At 40.6% G+C, this 23,577-nt stretch overlaps 5 protein-coding genes across 5 annotated transcripts in view; 3 read left to right on the forward strand and 2 right to left on the reverse strand.

Moving 5' to 3' along the window:
• Positions 1-3,470, forward strand: part of tet1 (tet methylcytosine dioxygenase 1) — a 28,481-nt gene extending 25,011 nt beyond the window's left edge. Inside the window, exon 12 of the mRNA XM_070840527.1 lies at positions 99-3,470. Coding sequence (XP_070696628.1) covers positions 99-1,165 — 1,067 coding nt within the window. The 3' untranslated portion in view covers positions 1,166-3,470. The remainder of the gene's footprint in view (positions 1-98) is intronic.
• Positions 1-23,577, reverse strand: part of LOC139210518 (leucine zipper putative tumor suppressor 2 homolog) — a 207,155-nt gene that overhangs the window by 23,895 nt on the left and 159,683 nt on the right. The window lies entirely within an intron of this gene.
• On the forward strand, positions 6,812-13,965 carry eif4e1c (eukaryotic translation initiation factor 4E family member 1c). Its single transcript, XM_070841390.1, has 7 exons — positions 6,812-6,852; positions 7,935-8,020; positions 11,234-11,329; positions 11,805-11,868; positions 12,063-12,176; positions 12,272-12,411; positions 12,548-13,965. Exons 1-7 carry the CDS (start codon positions 6,835-6,837, stop codon positions 12,660-12,662), a joined length of 633 nt encoding a protein of 210 aa, XP_070697491.1. The 5' UTR covers positions 6,812-6,834; the 3' UTR covers positions 12,663-13,965.
• LOC139211050 (transmembrane protein 150A) lies at positions 14,464-19,276 on the reverse strand. The gene is made up of 7 exons (XM_070841296.1): positions 18,986-19,276; positions 17,370-17,417; positions 17,221-17,283; positions 17,072-17,139; positions 16,860-16,990; positions 16,160-16,337; positions 14,464-15,402 (listed from the first exon to the last, which is right to left on the reverse strand). The coding sequence occupies exons 1-7, from the start codon at positions 19,048-19,050 to the stop codon at positions 15,209-15,211; spliced, it is 747 nt and encodes a 248-aa protein (XP_070697397.1). The 5' UTR covers positions 19,051-19,276; the 3' UTR covers positions 14,464-15,208.
• Positions 20,086-23,432, forward strand: LOC139210821 (NFU1 iron-sulfur cluster scaffold homolog, mitochondrial). The gene is made up of 8 exons (XM_070840993.1): positions 20,086-20,150; positions 20,699-20,787; positions 20,895-21,030; positions 21,542-21,608; positions 21,702-21,813; positions 21,894-21,957; positions 22,227-22,401; positions 22,758-23,432. Exons 1-8 carry the CDS (start codon positions 20,086-20,088, stop codon positions 22,824-22,826), a joined length of 777 nt encoding a protein of 258 aa, XP_070697094.1. The 3' UTR covers positions 22,827-23,432.

Here is a 23,577-nt window from a genome sequence, read left to right on the forward strand (position 1 = left end):
TGTTAGACTATTTTAATAAGTAGGTCAAAAGTATTCATGCTTTCTTGATTAACATATCAGTGTTTTAGAAAAACGTGTCCTTTCTACACCCCAAACAGAGCCGCAGGGCTACTACAGCTCTTACAAACTACCACCCAGACCTGCCAGCGTTGGAAGGTACCTACCGGAGAGGAATCAACCCAGCACTTACAGCCAGAGCACCAGCAGCTACCCCACTGCGGGTGCAGGGGTCGTCCCACAGAAGGAGGTCATCTCTCCCAGCCGCAATGGCCTGTCTAGTCTCCAGTTTGGACAGAACGGTTCAGCTCTTAATTATAAGACAATGAGTGACGTCGTGAATGGTTATTCTCCAGCATCTGGTGACCAGAGTGTTGCACCAGAACGTATACCTCCACATAATGCCCTTAGTGACTACCCCGCTACTTTTAAAACTGAGCCCAGTGAGGTCCACTGCTCTCCTCTGCGCAGACCCTCCCCCAGTGGGAGTGCTCCTCCTCCCTCCTCCTTCTCCCCCAGACCTACCTCTGAGGGCCTCTTTAGCAGGCTCAACGGACTCCACAGGGCTGCAGGAGATGTTGCGACAGAGGTCAGGGGTCACGGCCTCCCTCCGCTCTCGTGTCTCCCCATTCCACCACAAACCCTCCCACTGGAACCGGAGGAAGTCAAACAGGAAGAGGTGTGGTCAGACAGCGAGCACAACTTCCTGGATCAAGATATAGGCGGAGTCGCAGTGGCACCGTCACACGGCTCCATCCTGATAGAGTGTGCGCGGCGGGAGCTCCACGCCACCACCCCCATCCTCAGGCCGAACCGTAGCCACCCCACCCGCATCTCCCTGGTTTTCTACCAGCACAAGTCTCTGAATGAACCAGGACACGGAATGGCCATGTGGGATGCTAAAATGGCCAAGAGGGAACGAGAGCGAGAGGAGGAGGCCGAGAGATTAAGGATGGAGGCGGGCAGCCCGAGCAAATGTGCGGGGAAGAACGGCAAAGCAGCTGGAGGTGTGGAGCCGGAGGAGGAAGCAGGGGAGGAGGCAGAGGAGGCACGGAGGATCATGAATGTCCCCACACGTCAAGGATGGACGCTCCCGAGGGACGGTGTCATCACTGTGTCTCCTTATGCTCTTACCCAAGTGACGGGCCCCTACAATCGCTGGACTTAGTCAACATGTTTTACACACACACACACACACACACACACACACACACACAAGTCCTACACCCTGTGCTTCTGCCTTACCTCAATCAACTTCAAACTGCAACTCTCATTTTTACGTCGTTTTCATTGTGCTTTTCTAATATCTGTTTGTTCCCTTTGTCCTTCTTCGTCTCTGCCTTCAAAGTGATGAGGAAGACCAAAGTTTGTTGGCTTTTTAACTGTGAGTTTCGGTGTCGTTTTTATTGTAAAGAGATGGTGCTTTGAAGCATTTTAAAGACGTTTTTAAACTGGTTTTATATACATGATTAAGAACAAAAAAGATGTGATTATTTATTCTGATCATAACGATTTCTATTTAATTCCTGGTGTAAGCCTGTTTACTGCAAGATTTCTATGATAACCTGCATTATGTATTGACGCTCAGAATTTATGTTGTACAGTAGGACTATGCTCTTTATTTTCAGCCAATAGATGAATCTCATTGGCTTTTACATTGGTGCCATTCTCACTGTAACCTCTGTTTAGCAAACATCATTACATCACATAATGTAGAAAACAAGACTAATATTGTGCATATATTTACTACAGATTGTCACATGTAGCATCATGCTTCTTCTTCCGCTGCCGCCGACTCCTGCTGGCAGTCAATGAAAGAAATGTACTTCTTTGGTTTGTTGTTTTGTTTATTTTCTCAACGTCTGGATGGTTTGTCTTTCATTCACATATATATGTATGGCATGTTAAGAAGCACTTTTTTGTTTTCCTAAACTTAACTTGAAAAAGGTCCCAATCTATAGGCCTGAATATGTATGTACAGATAGAGATATATATGACAGTTAAGCATGAACCCGGTTTTATTTTTACAGTATTTCTGCATTTATTTGATTTTTATGAATTTGATTGAAAGTGGTATACATGTCTAATGGAATTTAAACCTTAGCTTAACGAGGAATCATGAAAATGCTGCAACAAAGAAGTGCTTATCATTATCGGCAGTTATGATCACCTTCTGGAAAAGAAATTCAAAAGTTTTTCACGGGGCACAAGTGTGATAATAGGATTTCAAAAAGGTTACTGTACATTTTAATGGTGCTAATGAGACCTCTGGTTTTTTTTTTTTACAGAAATCACAAAGTGTCAGATCTCATCAATAGAATATCAACAGTTTTTATGTCCATGCTCTGGATTTGAATACAAAACTGTGTTAGCCGGTGCTGACTTATCAAACTATTTCTGCTACTTTCGCCTCCTCTCTTGCTTTTGTTGGAAAACCACTCAAACATATGATCCCACTCAGACAATTGCCTAACACGATTTCGGGTGCTCGAACCTTGTGAAGACTTTGTTTACAGATTGCTTTTTCACAGGGTCTGAATGAGGGGGTTGGAGTCAACTCCTGGAGAATCAGGATTTTTATTTTTTATTACCCTTGAAAGAGAAGCTCTTCATCTTAAGAACTCAGTATGAAATTTCAGCACAACAGATAAAGACCTTTCACTGATATTCACACTAACACTGGTGGTATAACATTTCCTGTGAGATACATGTTGGTCTTTCACACATTTTGACTTCCTTTTGGTGCTAATAAGACAAGATGTCATGGTACATGCATTGACCTAATTTGGTTATATACTGAATGGTGATGGCACGGTGCTTTTTTTTAAAAAAAAATCTCAGCACTCACTGATCTGTTATATGATTCAACACAAAGTTAGCTTCATCATTTCTCCGGATGATTACTGGCTGAATACAGACGTCGAGAGGTGTCTGTGCTCCACCATTGATCGTGATGTTTTTCAAGTACCAGTAAACAGCAAATTATTGTGCAGACGTCTATCTAGAGGTCAGATGTCTTCCACAGAAATCACAACATACACACAAAGTGAAATGAATGTAAACCGTTTTTAAATCAGTTGATTTAGAAAGAACACGTTTGAACATGACATGACAAAGTTATAATTGTAAATGTTTCTTTTGTTTTACTGTGGGGGACATTGTCAGTCCACTTTGAAAGTCTTTGTATCAACGAGGAACTAACAACTAGCACCAGCATTCAAAAATCTGAAGAAAAAAAAACTTTTATTAGTAGAAAATGTGTAAATATGTATGTGAACCATATTGTTTTTACTGTATTGTTAATGGTGTTTAGACAATGGATGATCTCGCTTATTTTGAAACTGAATTACTGTACGTTGCTGAAAGTATATCCAGTTTAGACTTGAGAAGAGACTAAATTTAGCATTCCTTTAATGGATGGCTAATCTCTTTCGGGATTGTGAAATAAAGTCATATTTATATTTTGGACCTGATCATGATGTCCTCTGTCTTGATTTGTTGTGTGCGTGTGTTTCAGTACTTTACACAGTACGTGTGTGATGAAGTTGAGGAGCCTGCAAGTTCAGTTATATGTCAAGGATTTTTTATTTTTTATTCAAAGAAGCCAAAAAAAGCCCTTTTCTTTTTCTCTCTGAATTTCCCACATCTGCACACTGTATGACTCACCGCTATGGAATTTCAGTTTAATAACTTAGACTGTGTCCTCTTAATGTTTAGGGATGGATCACTATTTGTTTTATGTGCAAATCTTCTCTTGAACAGATAAAATGATTTTATATTTTCTGGCAAATGATGTTTAGGATGGAAGAAAATTCTTGGCTGCAGGCTACTGACTCAGCGGGAACTTCAGCAAACACAAGAGTGCTTCAGGAGTTTAGTCAAACCATTATAAGTATTAAACATATTGAGATAAATGCTGAGCTCCTCTCTGCTGTATGCGACACATTTTCTGGACTGAAGAGCATTTTTGAGTCTTGCAACAGTTCAAAAGGATCAACAATTCAAAAGTGCATTTTGTCTGTGAGTTTCAATCAAAGTTCATCCTCTGCATCATACTGAAAACAGCTCACTGTTTTTCCCACATCTAACATTTACCTCACTGCGTGGGACTCGCTGGGATCATTCTTTGGATAAAATGACCACAGGCGCTGCTGCAGCACTGAAAACTGAGTAGGCAGCCTGCAGTGACTGAATTAAAAAGTACTCAGATCTTTTTACTTAAGTAAAAATAATAATACTGCAGTGTAGAAATACTCAAGAGTAAGATATGCATTCAAACTGTTGTGTTATGCATGTATTCATGCAGAATGGACCATTGCAGACTAATAAACAGTAAATTATAATTTGATATATAAAGTTTATCATTTTAATGTTGTAGCTGGTAAGTTTAGTCCTATTTTAATCATTTTATATAATAATGTGAGCTTGTGAATTTCCTTCTTGGAGATCAAGATTAATGCATCATGATTTATTTATTGACCATATGTTGTTTTAAATAATGTGAATATGTGAAGTAACAAGTACAATAAGAAAGAACAATATTTGAATTGTAAAGTACTAAGTAGCAGGAAGTTTGCAAACTATAATGAAGTGTCGTACTTCATTAAATGTACTTAGTTACTTTACTTCTCCCTGTAAAATGTAAAAACAACTGTCAGCAGTGGCACAAAATAATGACACACAGCTCTGAGATCTACAGTCACGGCTCATCTTCAGGAGATGTCCATTGTTGAATGAGGGAGTGATGTGGTTCACAGATCTCTGCCTTCAGTGCTGAAATTCAAAAGAAGTGATTACAGCACAGATATGATCTGTTGAGGATTTAAGTAGAAAATGATGTAACCTTAACGGTAAGTTGCTAGAAACGTTAACGATGTGTGAACATTAGAGGACAAAAAAGAATAGAGAGGATTCAGGGAATTAGTTACAGCAGGCCGAGCAGCACGGTAAAGCCAATCAGAATCAGCTTTATTCGCCAAGAGTGTGAACACATACGAGGAACTGGACTCTCATGTGCTGACACATAAACAAAGTAAACACACATTTAACTTAAACATTTTAACCTCTATGTAGAATGTAAATACATCAATATATAAGTAGATGTAAAAGTATGATAAAAGAAGTTGTGCAAAGATGCTGGAATAAATATGGGATGAGTATGAACAGGTTCGTAGAGGTAGAGGTAGATGGATATGACAGGATGAGGATGTAGACAGTGTGTACAGCATGTTTAGACTTGTACTAGTCTGATAGAGTACAAATAATAAACTAGAATAAGTAGGTAGAGTGTAACAGGGGGATTGTTTCTGACACTGTGACAGATTTAAGTGTTCAGTAGTGCGATGGCCTGTGGGTAGAAGCTGTTCTCGTGTCTGCTGGAGGAGAGGAGTTGGAACCGGTCGTGTCCAGGGTGTGATGGGACTGGATCAGCAGCTCCTGAGGCAGGTTGATCCTGAGCTGACGCAGGAAGTTCATCCTCTGCTGCTGAGCCTGTGAGGTGTGACGAGACCGAGCTCTGATGGCCGTTACATTACACTATTTGGCTGTTTTGTCACATCAGCTGTGATATTACGTCTCACTACGATGTCTGTCACCATCGGCAGCTCAGATTTTCATACTCTGAAGTTGACAAAGACTAAATCACAGAAATGAGACGAACTACACCCTGAGAGAGGATTTTAACTATATCACACACACCTTGGTCGAATCACCTGCTTTGCAAGGATGCTCATACAGACAGTGACATGACAGGAACTGGAGCTCCCATGGCCGCTTGTATCCATCTTGGGCATCTTTAACGGTCCCATATGATGCTCTTTCTCAATTTCATATTTGTACCTGGAGATCCCACTTTAATTGGCTCACATGGTGTAATGTTTTTTTCACTGAAGAACAGAAACAATCTGGAAAGATTGGCTCTTGCCTTCAATATCTTCGTGTTGCCAGAAGCTTAAGTGGGCTTCAGCGGGCTCGGACACCACATAGGAGGCTAGTATGAAAGCTGCTTAGTGGTGCATAAGGTCAAAAAAGTTCAACGTCCCAGGCATAAAGTATATGGATCTTCTGCACTGTTGGGCTCTTAGAGCATGCTGTACTATTGTCTAGGATCTGCTGAGCCGGCTAGCCCTCTGTTGTAATGAATGGGAATACAATTATTTAATCGTTCGGCTCTTCTAGACTTCCCAAATGTCATCAGACTGAATGGATCAAATATGCATCAAACCTCTAGACTAAAATTTAATGTCTTGTTAACAATGTAAGTTGATGGAAACTGACGCCATTGTTGCAATTACACAGTTTGGCTGTAAAATTGGCTTCAAAGACACGGTGCACTTCCCGGGGGGGGGCTTGGCTCGGACAGTCTGCGGCCTGCTAAAGGGCTGGAGGAGGTCACATGGTCAACAGATCCCCTTCTGACATCACATGGGGAGCAAAATCTTCAGGGTGTGTTTTCACACACATCTACGGAGAAATGGAGCATTGTTTGACTCACTGAAAATACATTAGCATAATATGGGATCTTTAATAAAATAAAGTAGAGATGATTAATAATAATATCAGACCAGAAACAGGAAGTGATTATGTTACATGGGAGACATTCAATAACCACCATGACACCTTATTGTTTTAATTATATTTATTAACATTAGTTCATCTACATACTTCTGCCTCCTGGTGCCTCTGAAGTGATAATTACAGTTTTAATTTCGTATCTTGAGTCTTAGCTTCGTGTCGCTCGCCTCGGACTGGACTGGACTCAGCCGGCTTCCGTAGGCGTGTGAGCGGATGGAGAGTGACGCAGAAGCGCTGAACGGGCAGAACTCTTCTACTGTCAAGATGGCGACATCGGAGCCGGTAAGGGAGACAAGAGATAGCCGGGAAAAAATCGACCAAAGCGCACGGAAATACTCGCCACACCTTCGCGATACCTGCCGACTTTGTCACATAATCTTCCCTCCTTGAAACGGCGCCTGCGGTTTTTTGAGGAAATGGTTTAGTTTGGGGTCACGGATGTGTCCAGCTGGCGTGGATCACTGTTAGCTTTAGCATGCACAGCAATGTGATGGGAAAGGCTGTGGCTGACTTTGTTGGCAGGGAGGGACTGACTGACTGAATCATTCAAACTCCGGTCTATGATATGTTTCAGTCTGCTTTGATACTAGAGTCAGTACCGTGGGGTGATTTTTAATCAAACACCAGAGCTTTTTAAAGGCTCATATTCTGATATTAATGATTAAATCTGAAACAATGCTGACACGTGTGTATGTAGCCTGTAGCTAGCCTAGCACTAATGCTAAAACTAATGCTAGCGATGTTAACTTGCCCAACCGAAACGATGGCTCATATCTTACTTAGTGGTTATTTTTTCTAACCAACCTAAACATGGCTGTTTTCTGTGAGATGCTGTGTATAGTGGTGATGCTGTGGAGCTGGTTACTACTGTCTCATATCTGAATTAATAGCCTGCTTAACAGTTATAACCTACATATCGACAGTGTGATGATTTATTTGAGTGTTTGGACTTTTACTGGATATTCAATAGTGTGTGTGATAGCTGTGCTCACTCAAATCAATACATGTAATGTGGATATGAAACCCTAGTAGGTGAATGATTGTGCTACCAGTTTGTTTTATTCGGTTTTTCCACTTGTGCAGGGTTAGAAAATCCTCTCTTATAATGATTTCCAGGTCAGGAGAAGCCTGATTTAACCACAAGGTCACATCTGGGCTTGTCTCACTGGATTTTGGTAAAATATTATTACATCTCCCAGCTCATAGCTTTGCATAAAGCCTGTGCAAACTCTGCACTTTTATAGTGGCGATGAGTGGACAGACAGGGATTAGACCGACATGGGTATTTTCAATGAATGTGTTTTTGTTTTCGATGAAGGTTGGGTGATGATGATGTGTTTGTGTTTGTGCGTCTCTCTCCTCAGAAAGCACCTGAAACCGAAGATCAACAGAGCGACAGCCAAGTCGTTGCGAATCCTGAGCAGTATATCAAGCACCCCTTGCAAAACAGGTGAGAATTAAACATCTGCTGTGTTCGACAGGATATTGCACCCGAAAGGTGCTCGCGCTCAGATTGACTGCAGTTTTCTCATATTAGTGGCAAGTCAGACGACGCCAAAAGCAAAGCTGAGTTTGCCACGTAAGCAGGATTTTATGAAGAATTTTATGCTATTTTGCTAGAAATACTTCCGTAGATAAATCCACCTGTTTGGTAACTTAAGCTCGACTGCTGTTAAAATGGCATTAAAATGTGGTTTTCCAAAATTCAGCTCATGATCGACACAAGAATTTGTCACAGTCTCGACATGACATGACAATTCGAAGGCAACAAAACTGAATTATTTAATTCGAAACATTCAGTGTGAAGTACTGTTGCCTTTTTAGAATAAAGTCACTAGTCTCTGTATTGCAGTAAATCAATATTATCATTAATTAAACTTTTGGCACATTTAAAAAGAGGTTGCATACTCCCTGCTTTGCACTTAAGAGTACATTTCATCTTGTTGTCGGGAAGGTCTTCGCTTTGGCTTTTGCTCTTTTGTCTCACTCACAAAGGTTATTTACTTATTTTGCATTCATTGACCGTTTGCCACAGCCGTGGATTTTTAACTTTAAGAGCTTGGACTTGCTCCTTAATGTGTTTGGAGGGGAGTCCTGCTGGTTTTGGTTTCTGTTTACTGACAAATGTCTTGTAAACCTGAGTTCTGTGTTTCAAATGATTGGATTTTTAGTCAAATGATTTTGAGCACCACATTAAATAAGTGTAAATGCTTCAAATTACACCAATATTTGTGTTTCGTTGAATTGTGTCTTAGCAAAGAAATTAGTCACAAAAAAAACCCACCATTGCAAAGTTAAATGGTGTCATGTCAGTGGAATCTGTGTTTTTTTTTAAATTTATTTAAACCAGAAGCACCGAATGAAGAATCCGGCTTCCTACTCTGTATGTTAGTGTTGCAGTTGTTTGTCCTTTTGGAAACGTTGTGTAGTGGCGACGGCCTATTCAGGAGCATTGTACACTCGGTTTAGGTAACGCTGAATTGTTCACTTAGTAAGTCACTTCTAGACCATTCTGCTTGTTCAGCCCAGCCTCCAGTCAAGGTTGTCCACGTCTGCTGCTCTAGTCTGGCCGGCATTGTCCTGACGCCTCATTCCAGGCGCTCAGATTTTATTTAAGTACACTGTGGTCGGGTTATTGTATTATTGTGTTGTGATGCTTCCACTGTAACACTTTTAACAGCGGATGTCTCAGCTGAGTAGGTGTTGTTGCTTCTGTCTTGTCTCATAACAGTTTTTCATCGTAAGGACGCCCTGGCTTGTTGAGTGGATTTGCAATTTTGCATTACTGGAGATTTGTGAAATGATATTTACAAATATGCACTTGGTTGCTTGGTTTATTAGGTATATTTAGTTAGAACTAGTGCAACAGTCCTGCAACAAATCCTGCAACAAATCCTGCCTTCGTGAAGGTTTTAATGTTCAGTTTTTGTTGAATGGTGTCGATTCAACTTTATAATAATTTTATCAATTGTATTATTCGTCTAGCTTGTGTATATCAACAAGGACGGGCTAAATAAGAGAGACGTCTCTCTGTTTAATGCAGTACAGTCCATCAGCACCTTAAAGGACGGCTTCCAAAATGACCTCAGAGACGAATCCACAGCTCAACAGAACAGTGTCAACTTAAACTGAGCATCATAACCATCAAGAAAAGTTGAAACTGAATCCAGAGATGCACATCTGTTACTTAGCTGTGACATAAGTGGGCGCGATGATCATTTTCAAGTTTCGAGTCATGCAGCAGGATTTCCATATGGTGCTGAAATAAAGGGAAACAGGAAAAACCCATTCAGAACTTGAGTTGGGCCTTTCTTCTTCTTATTTTTTTTTTTACAGAAATAGAAAGGCTAAACAATATTAACACAGATCACTCTCTGATTTATATTTATTTGTTTGTTTTCTGACTGATATGCAGCCTGACATTTTACCGTTGAGTTGACATGATGCCTTCTGGTGGATTAACTATGTGGCACTGTCTCTAAATTGCCTCAAACCTCGTTTGGCGTTTCTCTACTGTTGTTCCTCCTTATTTATTGGCTGACATATACACCAATATCAACATTATCTGCAAAAGGATAATATCTGCCAATATATCGACAGCATAGGACAATGATTTTTATTGATGAAAATATTTTAGGTTATTTAAAGTTACATTAGACATGGTGCCATTCTTCATTCATTAAGTGTTGCTCAGCCTGCATTACAAACAAAGTGGCTGCCTCTTTGAGCCACTCCGTTGATCCTTATTTCTCCGTCTGTGTTGCCTTTATTTCAAAATAGAAGCTCACAGTTAACCACAACAGTTACACCTTTGTTTGGCAATACAGTCCACCGACCACACCTGAGGAATCATTACCAGAATTAGGATTTTAAAGACTATTTGGAATGAACCACGTCATGTTAGTGTGGCAGAATTATCCCACACATTCGGAGCAGGTCCCTTGATAAACTCCTCTGTGACTTCTGCCATGTTTGTTTGCATGTCATGACGAGGCGTGTGAACACACTGTGCCCTCGGTTTGGTTCGTCACCAGAGGAGCCACATCTGTGCGCTGCCTCGTCTCCTGTGAGCTGACGTGTGTCCGTGGAGCTGCTGCTCAGCATAAGGAGCGTTTCATCCTCAGATTTGGCTTTGTTCAGTGCATTAACAGCCATGTGTGTGGAGCATGGGTGGGGTCCATGGTTGGTTACTGTTGTGTGTTGAGGGGTGGGTGGGTGAGGGGGGGCACAGGGTTCTGATGTCCTCTCATTGCCCTCATCCCTCCCATGCTTGCCCCACCCCTCCTGGGAATAGATGAAAGAACAACGGCTCCCGTCATAAACAAAGGCTGCATTTGTAGTGCTGGTGATGGCTGGCTTTCTCTCCTCTCTTGCATTGACATGCGTGCTTTTGTAACTAGCTGTTGTGTTTAGTTGTGACATAGGGTGCATGTCTGTTATCAGGTTATTTTGGTTCTCATACGTTAGTACAGCAAATTGAACATTTTTGAACATTTCCTCATTCTGCTGAGACCTACCATAAATATTTCTGAGCTGTTTTCCTGTGCAGAAGAACAACAGTGCTTCTGTAAGATTGATAAATCTGCTTCGTCATTGTGCATGACGCACAAACATATTTCCACCTATGAATTCAGAGCGTTTGATTCTTGTCTTTTCCTCTCAGATGGGCCCTGTGGTATTTCAAAAACGACAAGAGTAAAAGCTGGACGGAGAACTTGCGTCTCATTTCCAAGTTTGACACGGTGGAAGACTTTTGGGCGTAAGTTTTATCTGTTAATCCTCTCTATGATTTTGACACTGTACAGGGCTGTGAGTGGTGTGTTTCAGAGGAATGGCCTTTTTTTAGATAATTATTTTGTCATACACTTGAAGACAAGAAGACACACATAGATGCAGACTGCTGTCATTCAATTATTTCTGACATTGACGGAGCTACATTAAAACAATGGGGGCAGCTTGAGTGTGAACATTTTCTTCTGTTATGATCCTCTAGATATGACACAGAATGTCTAAATTCCAGTTAAGATATAAAGTTTTAAGAGGTTTCTTTTTTAGTTTTGGAAATATTAGCATGCCCCTATTTAGCAGAACAACTTTTACAGAATAGCGACTGGCACCTTTTCACATATGACATGTAAAACGCCAAAGCATTTGCAGATTGAAGTTCTTTAAATGAAGAGTTAAATGAATGTTGCTCAACTGTCACTGAAATCACTGTCCTGTGTTTCTCTCAGATTATACAACCACATACAGCAACCAAGCAAACTTGGCTTTGGCTGCGATTACTGTTTATTTAAGGTAAGGACTTTTATTTATTTTTTATCTGAAGTAAAATCTGAATCTAAAGAAAATGCTGTTGTTTCCACAAGTTAAACATTTGGATGTTTTCTCCTCAAAAGAATAAACTTGTATGAGCAGCAGAGCTAAAACGTCTGACAAAGTCTGAATCAGTTAACTTGTTATTTGATGGCGTTTTTGACTCCGTGTGCCAGGATGGGATCAAGCCAATGTGGGAGGATGACAGGAACAAGCTGGGGGGTCGATGGCTGATGACTCTCAATAAACAACAGAGACACAATGACCTTGACCGCTACTGGATGGAGACAGTAAGACAAGCCGCTGAGCCAATATCCCAGATGAACCCATATCCTCTTAATGGTTTTGACTCGTGATAAAAAACGTGACCGTGTGTGTTTTGCAGCTCTTGTGTTTAGTCGGTGAGTCGTTTGATGAGGCGAGCGAAGATGTGTGTGGAGCCGTGGTCAACGTCAGACCTAAAGGTGACAAAATAGCCATCTGGACGAGCAACTGCCAAAACAGGGAAGCCATCATGACGATAGGGTAAGTAGAGAAGTCACTTTGTCGATTGAAGTGATGAAGACATTAGCAGGCTTGGTGACAGAAGCTGGCCACTAGATGGTGACACTAAGGTAGCATTAGTCCTCACTCAGCATTCAACTCCTCCTTCTTTTCACAGGCAACTTTATAAAGAGCGTCTGAACCTCCCCATCAAAGCCATGATCGGCTACCAGTCACACGACGACACATCCAGCAAGAGCGGCTCCACCACCAAGAACATGTACTCCGTTTGAACCCCCCCCCCCTCATTTCAACTTGCTGTAGATTTAAACAATTACCAAATCGCATCATCACAATAATAATTTTTGAGTTGTCAACTACTGTAGTGTCTTTTCCTTTCATTAAAAAGAGAATTATGTGTACAGTCGGAGCTTCCCCCAACGTGAGAATATTAATGGGGCGACAGTTAAGGTGAGGTTGGAAAGGAGAAGAGCATTTGGCTCAACATGTCATACATACGTGAGCAAGAGAACACAAATGATTTGCTTTTAGAGTTGAAGAGTTCTGTGATTAATACCAGTGACCTCCCCTAGCTTGGCTAAAAATGAGCTTTTTTCAGTACCTAATGGCTTGGAAATGCAAAACAAAAACAAAAAAAAACCTTGTGTTTTTCCTCTTGCTGAGTTCTCACTCCTTTAAAAAAAAAAGAAAAAGCGTTTCTCGCCTCACAGGAAAAGACGGCAGGCAACTTATCATTTCACCGAACAAAATTTTAAGGGCAATTTTAACTTGATTCATCCAGAAGTGTTGAAGCATGAAGAATCTACAGTATCTTAAAGGTGTGTTAACGCCGTGGCCACCCTCCAAAGTGGTTTGGATTTAAGGCCACTCGTTGTTTCAGCCATGCTGGAATTGTGGAATATTGCTTGTAGTACTTTTTGAACTTACTTTCTTCCCCTTACATTTATTTATAATGTATGCATTGCAGTTGAACTACTTAGTTGAAAGACAACCATGAAACTCGTGTTTTTTCAAATTGTTTTTATTTTCTTTTTGTTATTAAGGATAATAATGTGGACTACTGCATATAGATGACATTTTTTACAGTGTACCATACAGTAAAGAGGCTGACAGAATTAGGTGTGCTTTTCATTGTTTTCTTCCTAACAAACTGTAGATAACGTCGCACTCCTCTCTTGGTTGATGCAAAGGAAAGATGATATTCATTGTGAAATGATTTTGCTCATAATGTATCTTTATTATCTGTAATTCCAGGATGTATATTACCTTCTTTCAAGTAAAGGTTAAGTGCTTTGCATTAAACTAGAACCATGTTGTGTCATTATGGTTTAAGATTGACGTCACACTTTTCAAGTTGACATGTAGCACATTGTTAGCAAACATGTACACAGACAATATGAAAATCGTACATCAATACACGTATCAGTCAGTGAGCTGGGTATATGTGGCTTTGGGCCAATCACCTTCCCAGAGAGGCGAACGGAGCCCGATAAAGGACATGGGTGACACTTAATGAGACCACGAGAGAGGAGGGAGTGAACAAAACGGTTAGGTTTGCCAGCTAGAAAATAAAAACGAGCTGAAACTCTGATTTCTGTCGGCTTCTCACTGCAAATAACTCCTTTTGTATTTTCATGTCACTTGATAAACTGTATCAAATTACGAATTCTATAATAGATATTTTAAATCCCCTAAATACTTGAAAAACAATGTTAGTCTGTTGGGGTGAGTGAGTCACAGGATATTCTGGTGAGAGAGGCTTTGTTGTTTTACACAGCAACAAATGCCGATGGGATTTTCTTCAGAAGCAAAACTGGTCTCACTGGAGGTTTGTGGCACCACCGTCATCCGCATTCTCAAGCTAAGTGCTGTCCACGTCAAACCAATGAGGGACAACAAGGTTAAAACCAGAAATCTGTCAAATGAAATAATCTTTCTTTTACATTTTGGCGCAAGACATATTTATGTAGCATCCAAATATATTTCAAAAAGGAAATTAAATTCAGAAATTTGTTCTCAGAAGCAGTCGTGCACTTGCACATTTAAAAGAGACACACCTAAAAATTGGTCACAACATTGCACTTAATTCTTCTGCATCCGTAAGTTTGCTTATTGAGGTGCTGGATGGACTAGTGAATAGAAATAACTGAGCGTTAAATCATCCAGCCAAACAGGATCTTCTGACCTCACGGGAACTTGAACCGTCTGAATGACTGCACTGCAACATTATCCACCTGTCAGTCAAAACAGTGTATCAGCAAACTAACAGGACTTCTTAGTGTTTACAGTGAACAAGATTTTATTAAAGTGCCAAAGCTATACGCAAGTGCAAATATCCATTTAAGAACCTCAACGTTTAACTTACACCAGTGGGATTTTCAACACTCTTGGTCCTTTTTAGTGTATCTGATGAGGAATTCTCAGTTCATTATTGATTATGTTAACATGTGATAAAAAGAAAGTGACACCTGAGGTTAGTTGTTCTATCGGCATCGACATGATTCGCACAAAAGTATAAATTACTGACAGGTTTGTTTTGTTCATTCGCTGTACAAGCTAGTTTGTGTCAATAAATAAGGAATGTTTCACCTAAGGAACAGAGATACGCTGTCAAGAAAATGATATTGTTAGGCAACAGTTTCAAGAGGGTGGAGTAAAAGAGGTCATAATCTATAATAAGTTATAAATCCCAGCAGAGTGATGAAAAAAACAACAACTATTAATCCTCCAGCCACGGTCCAGCCACTGTCTCTACAGATGTGTCCCTCAGTCTGTCCTCCCTGCTCAGGTGCTTCAGCTGGACCCTGGCAGCCTCATATCAGGTCATCGTCATCATCAAAGGCTTTTCCTCGTCACGCTTGCTCAGCAGATTCGAAAGCATGAAGGACGAGAAGAAGCAAAACTCCACGACGAAGCTGAGCTCAAACAGCTCCAGGTTGACACTGAGCATCCACTCAAATATAGCAGACAAGTGAACGTAAAAGTACTTCTCCTGGGCAAACAAAACAGTGTCTGAAGGGTTTCACGTTAAGGGTGCATGAACACTTAGAGGCAGACAGGTGTTTCACTGGTGAATGATCACTTGTAAGAACATTTGAATTGCTTCTGAACAGATTAGGGATCACATCAAGACCTTTAGGGACAGTGATATGAAGTATTTGTATTTATTTTTATTACACTAGGACGCATGTACGACAGGGTGCCAGCTCTTATCATCCTGTTACAGTACCTCACGTTCTTGCACATGTAGGCTCGTGTGGACATAGATACTTTATCCAATTTTGACTTGAGCCACTTCAAACTGGCAGCCTGGAGGTTTGAGCTTGACATTAAACCCAAACTGCTTCACAAGAGGACTCCACTGTGCAGATTCCAGACATTAGACTGTGACGTGTGAAGCTGAGTGTTACAGGAAAAACAGTGGTTAAAGATTAATGCAATCAAATACCATGAGTTCACATTTACTTCCGTCATGTGGACTGTTGTGGCCTGTCCCACTTTGTAAACAGAGCAGCAGACTGTGCAGTGCCATAGAGCAGCTGGGGAGTGAAACTCAAGCATCACTGTTGAAGTCACGTGCTGTTTGAAGCCACACCAAGTTAACTAAATCGTTACAGATTACATAAAAGTGGATGATAGCAGGTTTATTATCATCCAGCCTGCTTTGCTGGCCAAAACTCACCGAACACCTCAAACCACATCAGGAGGAGGTTTTGTGGAAAACTGACCGCAGAAAAATAATTTAGCTCTGAGGTGTATGAAAGGATACAGCAGATGGTGAGGATGGTTTGGACCACGGTGGAGATGATACGTAAAGGGTAAAGAACCCTCTCATATCCAGTCAGCACACACTTCCCCGTCAGCGCCGTGAGCAGGACGGTGTAGAAGCAGATGCACAGGAAACTCAAGGCAGCTCCGAGGTAGTGGAGGAGAGCGAGGTAACCTGGCTGTGAAGGACAGACGTAGTTTCCAGGATCAATAGAGGAACAGTTGGTTGAAATGTCTGTACTGAATGTCTGTACCTGCAAACTATTAGCTGATCGAAGCTCAGTAAGTTTTAATTAACTTCTGAAGCATTTAGGTGATGAATGTCCTCAGTTACAAAAAAAAAATGTTGTATTTTGTGCAAATTAATTTCATAATGACTCTTTTTAGTAGTAACTGGTTTGAACCATCGTATGTTAAACACTGTGTAAGAGGTGTACAAGCTTTGCCAGCTTTGCTTGTGCTCTAAATCATTACAGATGACATAAAACAAACAGTTACCCACCTTTGTTTGCAGTTTCAGCACAGGTGCAAATCGAAGCAGTTCAGCTATATTGTTAACGTTATATGAAACCATCAACCATCAGCTCACTGTTCTGTGCGATGCATTTCTCTCACAGATGTACGGGGCCCTTGACGTGCAGCAATTTAAAGCTGCAAATTCAACTTATTGAAACACATTTAGCTGGATGTGCAGCACTTACATTGCAGTTTCCAGCTGCGAATGCCCCCATGGATGCCACAACACCAAAAATCAGCGCAGACTTGCTCAGCATGGAATGACACATATGTCTCTCCATAATATGAGCATGGTGGAATATACAGAACAGCAGAACTGAAAAAGACAACAGAGTTGGTATAACATATATGATCCATGTCATGTATAATGTGTTAGGTCTTCAGCAGGTAAACTCACACAGAAAGGATCCAGCGTTGATTGTGGCTGTAAAAAGTGAATTTTCTGGTGCGCTTGTTCCACTTGAGCTGGAATCACATAACAATTCACTGTTTGGTTCCCGTGGGAGGATAAAGCAAAAGGGGAAATGAAGTAAGCTGCATTCTCACCTTATGGTGGGAGCAAGGCAGCACCCAGCGGTATGATTCCCTGTGCAGTAGTTGGCAGCCCCCCTGAAAACAAATGAATGAGGCTCTGGAGAGTCTATAACATCCAAACACTGATGGTCAACTATCTGCAATAATGAGACACAACTCACCAGTCACTGAGAGAGCACACATGATTGTTGGCGTGGGCCAGGCCGTATCTGGAAATATGAAACAAAAGGAAAGCTATTCAGACACCCTTTTTTAATATTAACACTCTACAGATTCTTGATTTGACTGCCGTGGGGTATTTCTTTTATTACTGACGTGTTTAGCATCAAAACTTTTTCCCACTTTTTGGGAATAAAGGTAAAATCTCTGATATTAGCAGCACATTCCTGTTGACTGAATGAATTTATGAGGATTTCTGCAATGTTAAATATATATTTTTGTACTCTCCAATGATTTTATTCTGATTCATCAATAAAACACATACATTTTATGACACTGAAAAGAGAGAACATCTGACTACAGTCTGCAGAATGAGCTCCTGCAACTGACAAATGAAAATCAGTCAGTGTCTATTAGCACTGTGCACCCAGCGTGATTTGGTTTTATTACAGAAATGACACAGGGTTCAAATCCATGTGAGACCAATAGAAAAACTTACTGTAAACTTGTAAACTTACTTAACTTATATGTTTCAGTTCTCTTTTATTGCTATTAGTGTTCAGTACCAGTTTGTTAGGTTTTTCCATCATGCACACAGGTGTAATTAGCCACATTAGTTATCGTCCCTCAATCAGAAGGTTGGGGGTTCGATCCCCAGCTCCTATGGGTCAACATGTCGAAGTGTCCTTGGGCAAGACACTGAACCCTAACTTGCTCCTGAAGCAGCTTCAGTGTGTGAATGAGTATGAAAGAATAGTCTCCTCCAAAGTAGATCCCTCCTGTATGAATGATGTGTGAATGGGTGAATGAGGATGTCATGTAAAAGCGCTTTGAGTAGTTGAACTAACTAGAAAGGTTCTCTACAAAATACAGACCATTTACCATTTTACCATTTAAACCTGTTTGCAAATAACCTCAGCCTACAAAAACCTTCTGCCTTAATAACTTTATCATTAATGAATACAAATAATGAAACATATATGCCTTATAATGTTAGATATTAAGTTAAATACTAAACGAGAGTACTGTAGATGACAAACTGCCTCTGTAGTGACTCTGACAGCTTAATGATTATCAGTGTGAGGAACACGTCGACTATGTGGCTCAGCTTTTCTTGAAAGTCTGGTATGGTACACCTTGGGAGAGATCAAACTAGCCGGATTACATATTTTAAGGCTGCTGTCAGGAGCAGGGAGGTTTCGTCTTGCTATTCAATTTAAAAGCTGCTCTGAAGTGGACTTTTTACATACAAACTTTTCACAGAGAAAACATACGCAGATCACCTCCTATTAAAGGAGAATTTCAACACCCTTTTCCAGTGATATACAGTTCAAATACACGTCTTGATAATCATGAAGTAGTTCAGAAGTCTTGTTGTCAGCTGTGTCACATTATCATGAAACCTTACAGTCATGATCAGCTTTAATCTACAACCTGTCAGACGTGAACAATACTGATGACAGGATGTATTCACCAGCTGACTAAGAATACTCACAGGATCTAAAACTAATGCAAACTTTGCATTTACTTGACAGCACACAGACAGAGGAAGAGGAACGTTGTGCTTGTAAAAACAAGTCTAATAACAACAGAGAGTGTGAATTTCTGGTAAACTTACACAGCCCATGTTCCAATGAAGGACACCAGGGAGAGGGAGATGGGGAAGATAATCCAAAACACCATGTCTCGGTGGTGAGGAGTTGCCAATTCAAACAGGGATTCCTTTAGTCCTGGTACCTTCAAAATACTCAACAGCAGAGCTCCTCAGGGGGTTTGTAGATTCCTCATGGAGTCAGCCTCATACCTGCATAGGAAGGCAAGTACTAGGACAAAAAATAAAGTCCGAACCTACTATGAGTGTAGTTCAGGTTCTTCAAGTGGACAATTGCACTGCTGTAGTTAGTTCCTTACTTCCACCATGCAGAGTACAGCCCTGCTTTTATGGGCGAGTCTCTGCTTCTCTGCCACTCCTTTGATGCACCACCTTGCCCTGTCAGAGCAAATGTTGGGAAACATGGGGTTGGCCTTCTTGACGCTGTTGAGTTGTTTGTTTTAATCCAGACAAACTCACCTCAGTGATCCATAAACCAGCTGGTGCTGTTTATACAGAAGAAGAGGACTCTAGATTTGAGTTATAAACTCTTTTACTGTAAGGCGACCTTGAGTGCCTCGAAAGGCGTCTATAAATAAAAAGTATTATTATTATTATTATTATGTGTGTCTATAGATGTGTGTGAGTCCACAGAGGTTGGTTTTGAGAGTCTAACAGATAGATATCAGGCAGAAGAACGAAACAACGGTTCTGTGTAGCTGTTATCTAATAAATGCTTTAAATATTTTAAGTGACATGCTTTATTTTTCCTGTCATCTAGTGGCACAATTACACCAGTAAGTACAGTTTTGTAGTACTTTTACTGTTTGTGCTTCTTTATATTTCAACTCCAGTACATTTTGTAGGGAAATATTATATTTATTAAAATTAAGAATATCCATTGGCACTCTATCATACCTATTTCTGTTTTTATTACTGCACAATAATTATCTTATCTTATTGGGTTTTTTAATTATCTTTGTCTCGTAAAAAATGAATCGCTGCCACTGTTTCACTGAGGGGGTAAACTGGAGGGATTTGCTCATCACAAACAGGTGTCTGATCAGTGTCCTGTTCAGGAGTTGTGCTGTCTACCACACGAGGTCCTCATTTTCAAAACAAACAAAATGGCGTCGCACATGAGATGGGGTCTTCGCCAGATGATACGGGCTAGAAATACGTCTCACTTTAGGTTTGACCCTCTACAGCGGCGACATATCATTTTGTACACACTTTTCCTTGCTGACAGGATAAGTTTTAATGCGTGTGTGAAGCAAAAGCTTGACATTTCGAGGCGTTGTTGAGATGGTACTTTTAGCTAGCAAGCTAGCTAGCTAGCTAGCTAGCTAACGAACTGCGACACAAGGCAGCGGGTTGTCTCTCTAATCCCATCCATCCACATACAGGATGAGACACCAGTTATACCCACTATAAACAGCCAGTTAACTTATTCACAATTTTTATCGGTTCGTGTGTGTGTCTTCCCCGTATATATAAATGTGTAATCTATCCGCTAACGTTAGCTAACAGCTAGCTCGGACTGTAGAGTTTATTGTATGAGAATTGATAAATCCTGTGGATAAAGTTACTACTGTGAGTACCTGAGCTAACACCTGAAGCAAACATTTCCCTCCCTCCATCACGCCACCTTGCTATTAAACCCTGCCTGTAGAAATGAATGAGTTTAGGCCCTAAGCTGACAGACAGACAGACATGATCTTTTGCCCTCATCATTGTCAGGTTTCCAGATATGACCAGGAGCTCATACCACTCACAGAGCTTCAGAAAAGTCCAGCCTCAGCCCGGGACAGGAACCACACGCTTCTCAAGTGAGAAAGCATGGTTTGGACACCTTAATACATTCAAACAACGTCTGTCATATTGCTCTAACACGTTTTAATGATGCTTTATCACTTGCTGTTGTAACATCTTTCAGTAAGACACCTGTCCATCCAGACTCAGGACACTCCAAACCCCAGGAGCCTGAAGTTTCTCCCTGGAAAATCTGTCCTAGGAAGTGGGACACTGGACTTCCCCTCTCCGAGCTCAGCTGGATGTTCATCCTTAGCCAGGTGGTGTGGCAGGTTCACACTGTAGTGTTTCTTATTTTATAAAATGGAGATTTATTTAGTGTTTCGCCTCAGGAGGCAGAAATCACAACAACTTTGTCCAGAGTTGTCCAAAGTTTGCACCAAGACAACAGGGCAAGATAGATAGTGTGTGTGTGCGATTGTCATGGCTCTGTCTCAGTTTTAGAGTCCATACAGTGGTTGTGACAGATGTACCCGTTACAAATGGCACTATGTGATACTCCAGTGTGAATTAAAGCAGTGGACTGAATGCATCGTGTAGATATGATGTTTTGTTTGCTGATAGATTTTGTCTTGTCTTCACAAAAATGACAACATCAAACAATCAAACATCAAACAGTGCAGTCATCTCTGACACTCCTGATAAAAGCCACCACGAGCACATGTTGTTATCACTAAATTAACCAACAACAGCACAAACTTCATGCTGTCACTGGTATGTTTTTATTTTTTATTTTTGTTGAACAATAACATGATAACATGTTTCTTTCAGGGACCTGTTTGAAATCGAGGGAGTAAAAAGTGTGTTCTTTGGCCCTGACTTCATCACAGTCACTAAAGTAAGCATTAAATGTGCTCTTACAGTTTGTCTCTGTGGTTCTGCTCCTGTGATATCTTTGTGGTGACACATGAGATTTTTGTCGTCCTGTTAGACAGATGAGGACGTGGAATGGACGGACATTAAGCGCCATGCTTTGGAGGCCATTGCCAAGTTCTTTGAGAGTGGCGACCCGATAACAATAGGGGCAGTGCACCATGAAAGCAGTGAGTCTGCAACCTGCCCTTGGAGTTGTGCAGCTGCTCGACTGCATATTGTGTAACACTGTCCATTTCCTTTATTTTAGGTTATTCTGAAGACGACGATGAAGTTGTATCCATGATAAAGGAGCTTCTGGACACCAGAATCAGGTACAAAACCTATAATCTTGAGAGCAGTTTATGTAAAAAGTTTGGTCTTTATTCTCCTTCTGGCAATTGGGATAGCTTGCTGTTTGTTAGTTTATGTGTTTAAGTACTTCAATCCAAATATTCCCTTTACAATATTTCTTTACTCAGCACTCAACAATAATGCTCGCTGGGTGCTGAAGGACAGTTATGCTGAGATAACAGTCTTAATCTGTCTGCCCTTCGTGCTGCTTTGTTCTGTACAAACTGATGTTGTTCCTCTCTCTCACCAGACCTACAGTGCAGGAGGATGGAGGTGACGTTATCTATAAGGGTTTCGAGGACGGCACGGTCAAGCTGAAGCTGGTTGGTTCCTGCACAGGCTGTCCCAGCTCCACAGTTACACTGAGGAACGGCATTCAGAACATGCTGCAGTTTTACATCCCAGAAGTAGACCAGGTGGAGCAGGTGATTATCAAGATCAGTGTTCCTGTAGGAATCGTAGATGAGGAGGCATTTGTGCAGGTTTTTATTTTGAGACAAAGCTTCACTGTTGCTGTATGGATATTCAAACCATCATATGCAGGGAACTGCAGTCATCTCATAGTAATTCATTTTTTGGGTAATGAGTAATAAAACCAGACAGTAGTTTTTTAATCTGCAGTTTTATAACTTTGCTCAGTTGAATAAAATGGTGACATTTAAGAAAATATAATCTTATTTTGATATCAATTTTAGTTACATGCTTCTACACTTAGTTGAGTGTTTGGAGGATGGTAAAATTTAACACATTTAACATGTTGTCACTTGTATTTTTTACCCAGGTGGAAGATGAAGTGGATGAAATCAATGCAAAGGTTTTCTCAGCGCTGGAACAAAAATTAAAAGAATAAAAACACCCTTGACCAAAATAATAATGCATCGTATTAGAGGAGAAACGTGCTCTACTCTGTAACAATGCAACCAAGTAATCTATTAACTTACTTATTATTCTGTAATCATAAGAATCAAGAGTCACTGAAGTATTCCCTGCTATCTTGTGTGCACACTTTCCTGTAAAGCTGTAATGTTTATGTACATACTGTATGTCTCTGTTACCAAGAAAAAGATACAGGAAGTATACCTGTATACAGAAAATACTGTTATTCTTCTAACCAGTCAAACTGTTCTGCTGTGATGGCTGTTAACGTTGTGATGTATTTATTTCTTATAAATATTGTATATTTTGAAAGAATATTTTCATAGGATGGAGATATTGTGAATGTTTTGGCATTGGTTATGGACATGCAGAATGAAGATTTTATTTGAATTTGTTCCAGTGGTTATGGCCATACTCCAAATGAACTATAACTGAGCCGTTTTTGCTTTGCTCCTATTCATGAAATAAAATGTTATTTAGGCTGCAATTATTCATCAGCAGACGCAGGCTTGCAGTGTAACATCCTGTAAGATTTCTTTATCTACTTTATGCTCTGTTCTTCAGCTTCACTGTATCACATGAAACACAGTTTGAAAGCAAATCTTTGTCGTTGATTCTTTCTTTTTTTTTATTAATAATGCTGTTATTTGGACTCATCCTATGTGGGCAGAGAGAAAACAAGGAATGACAACTTCCACACTGTTGCTAAACAAATAAAAGTAAAG

Source organism: Pempheris klunzingeri, chromosome 12, assembly GCF_042242105.1.
Source record: "Pempheris klunzingeri isolate RE-2024b chromosome 12, fPemKlu1.hap1, whole genome shotgun sequence".
NCBI classification, from domain to species: Eukaryota; Metazoa; Chordata; class Actinopteri; order Acropomatiformes; family Pempheridae; genus Pempheris; species Pempheris klunzingeri.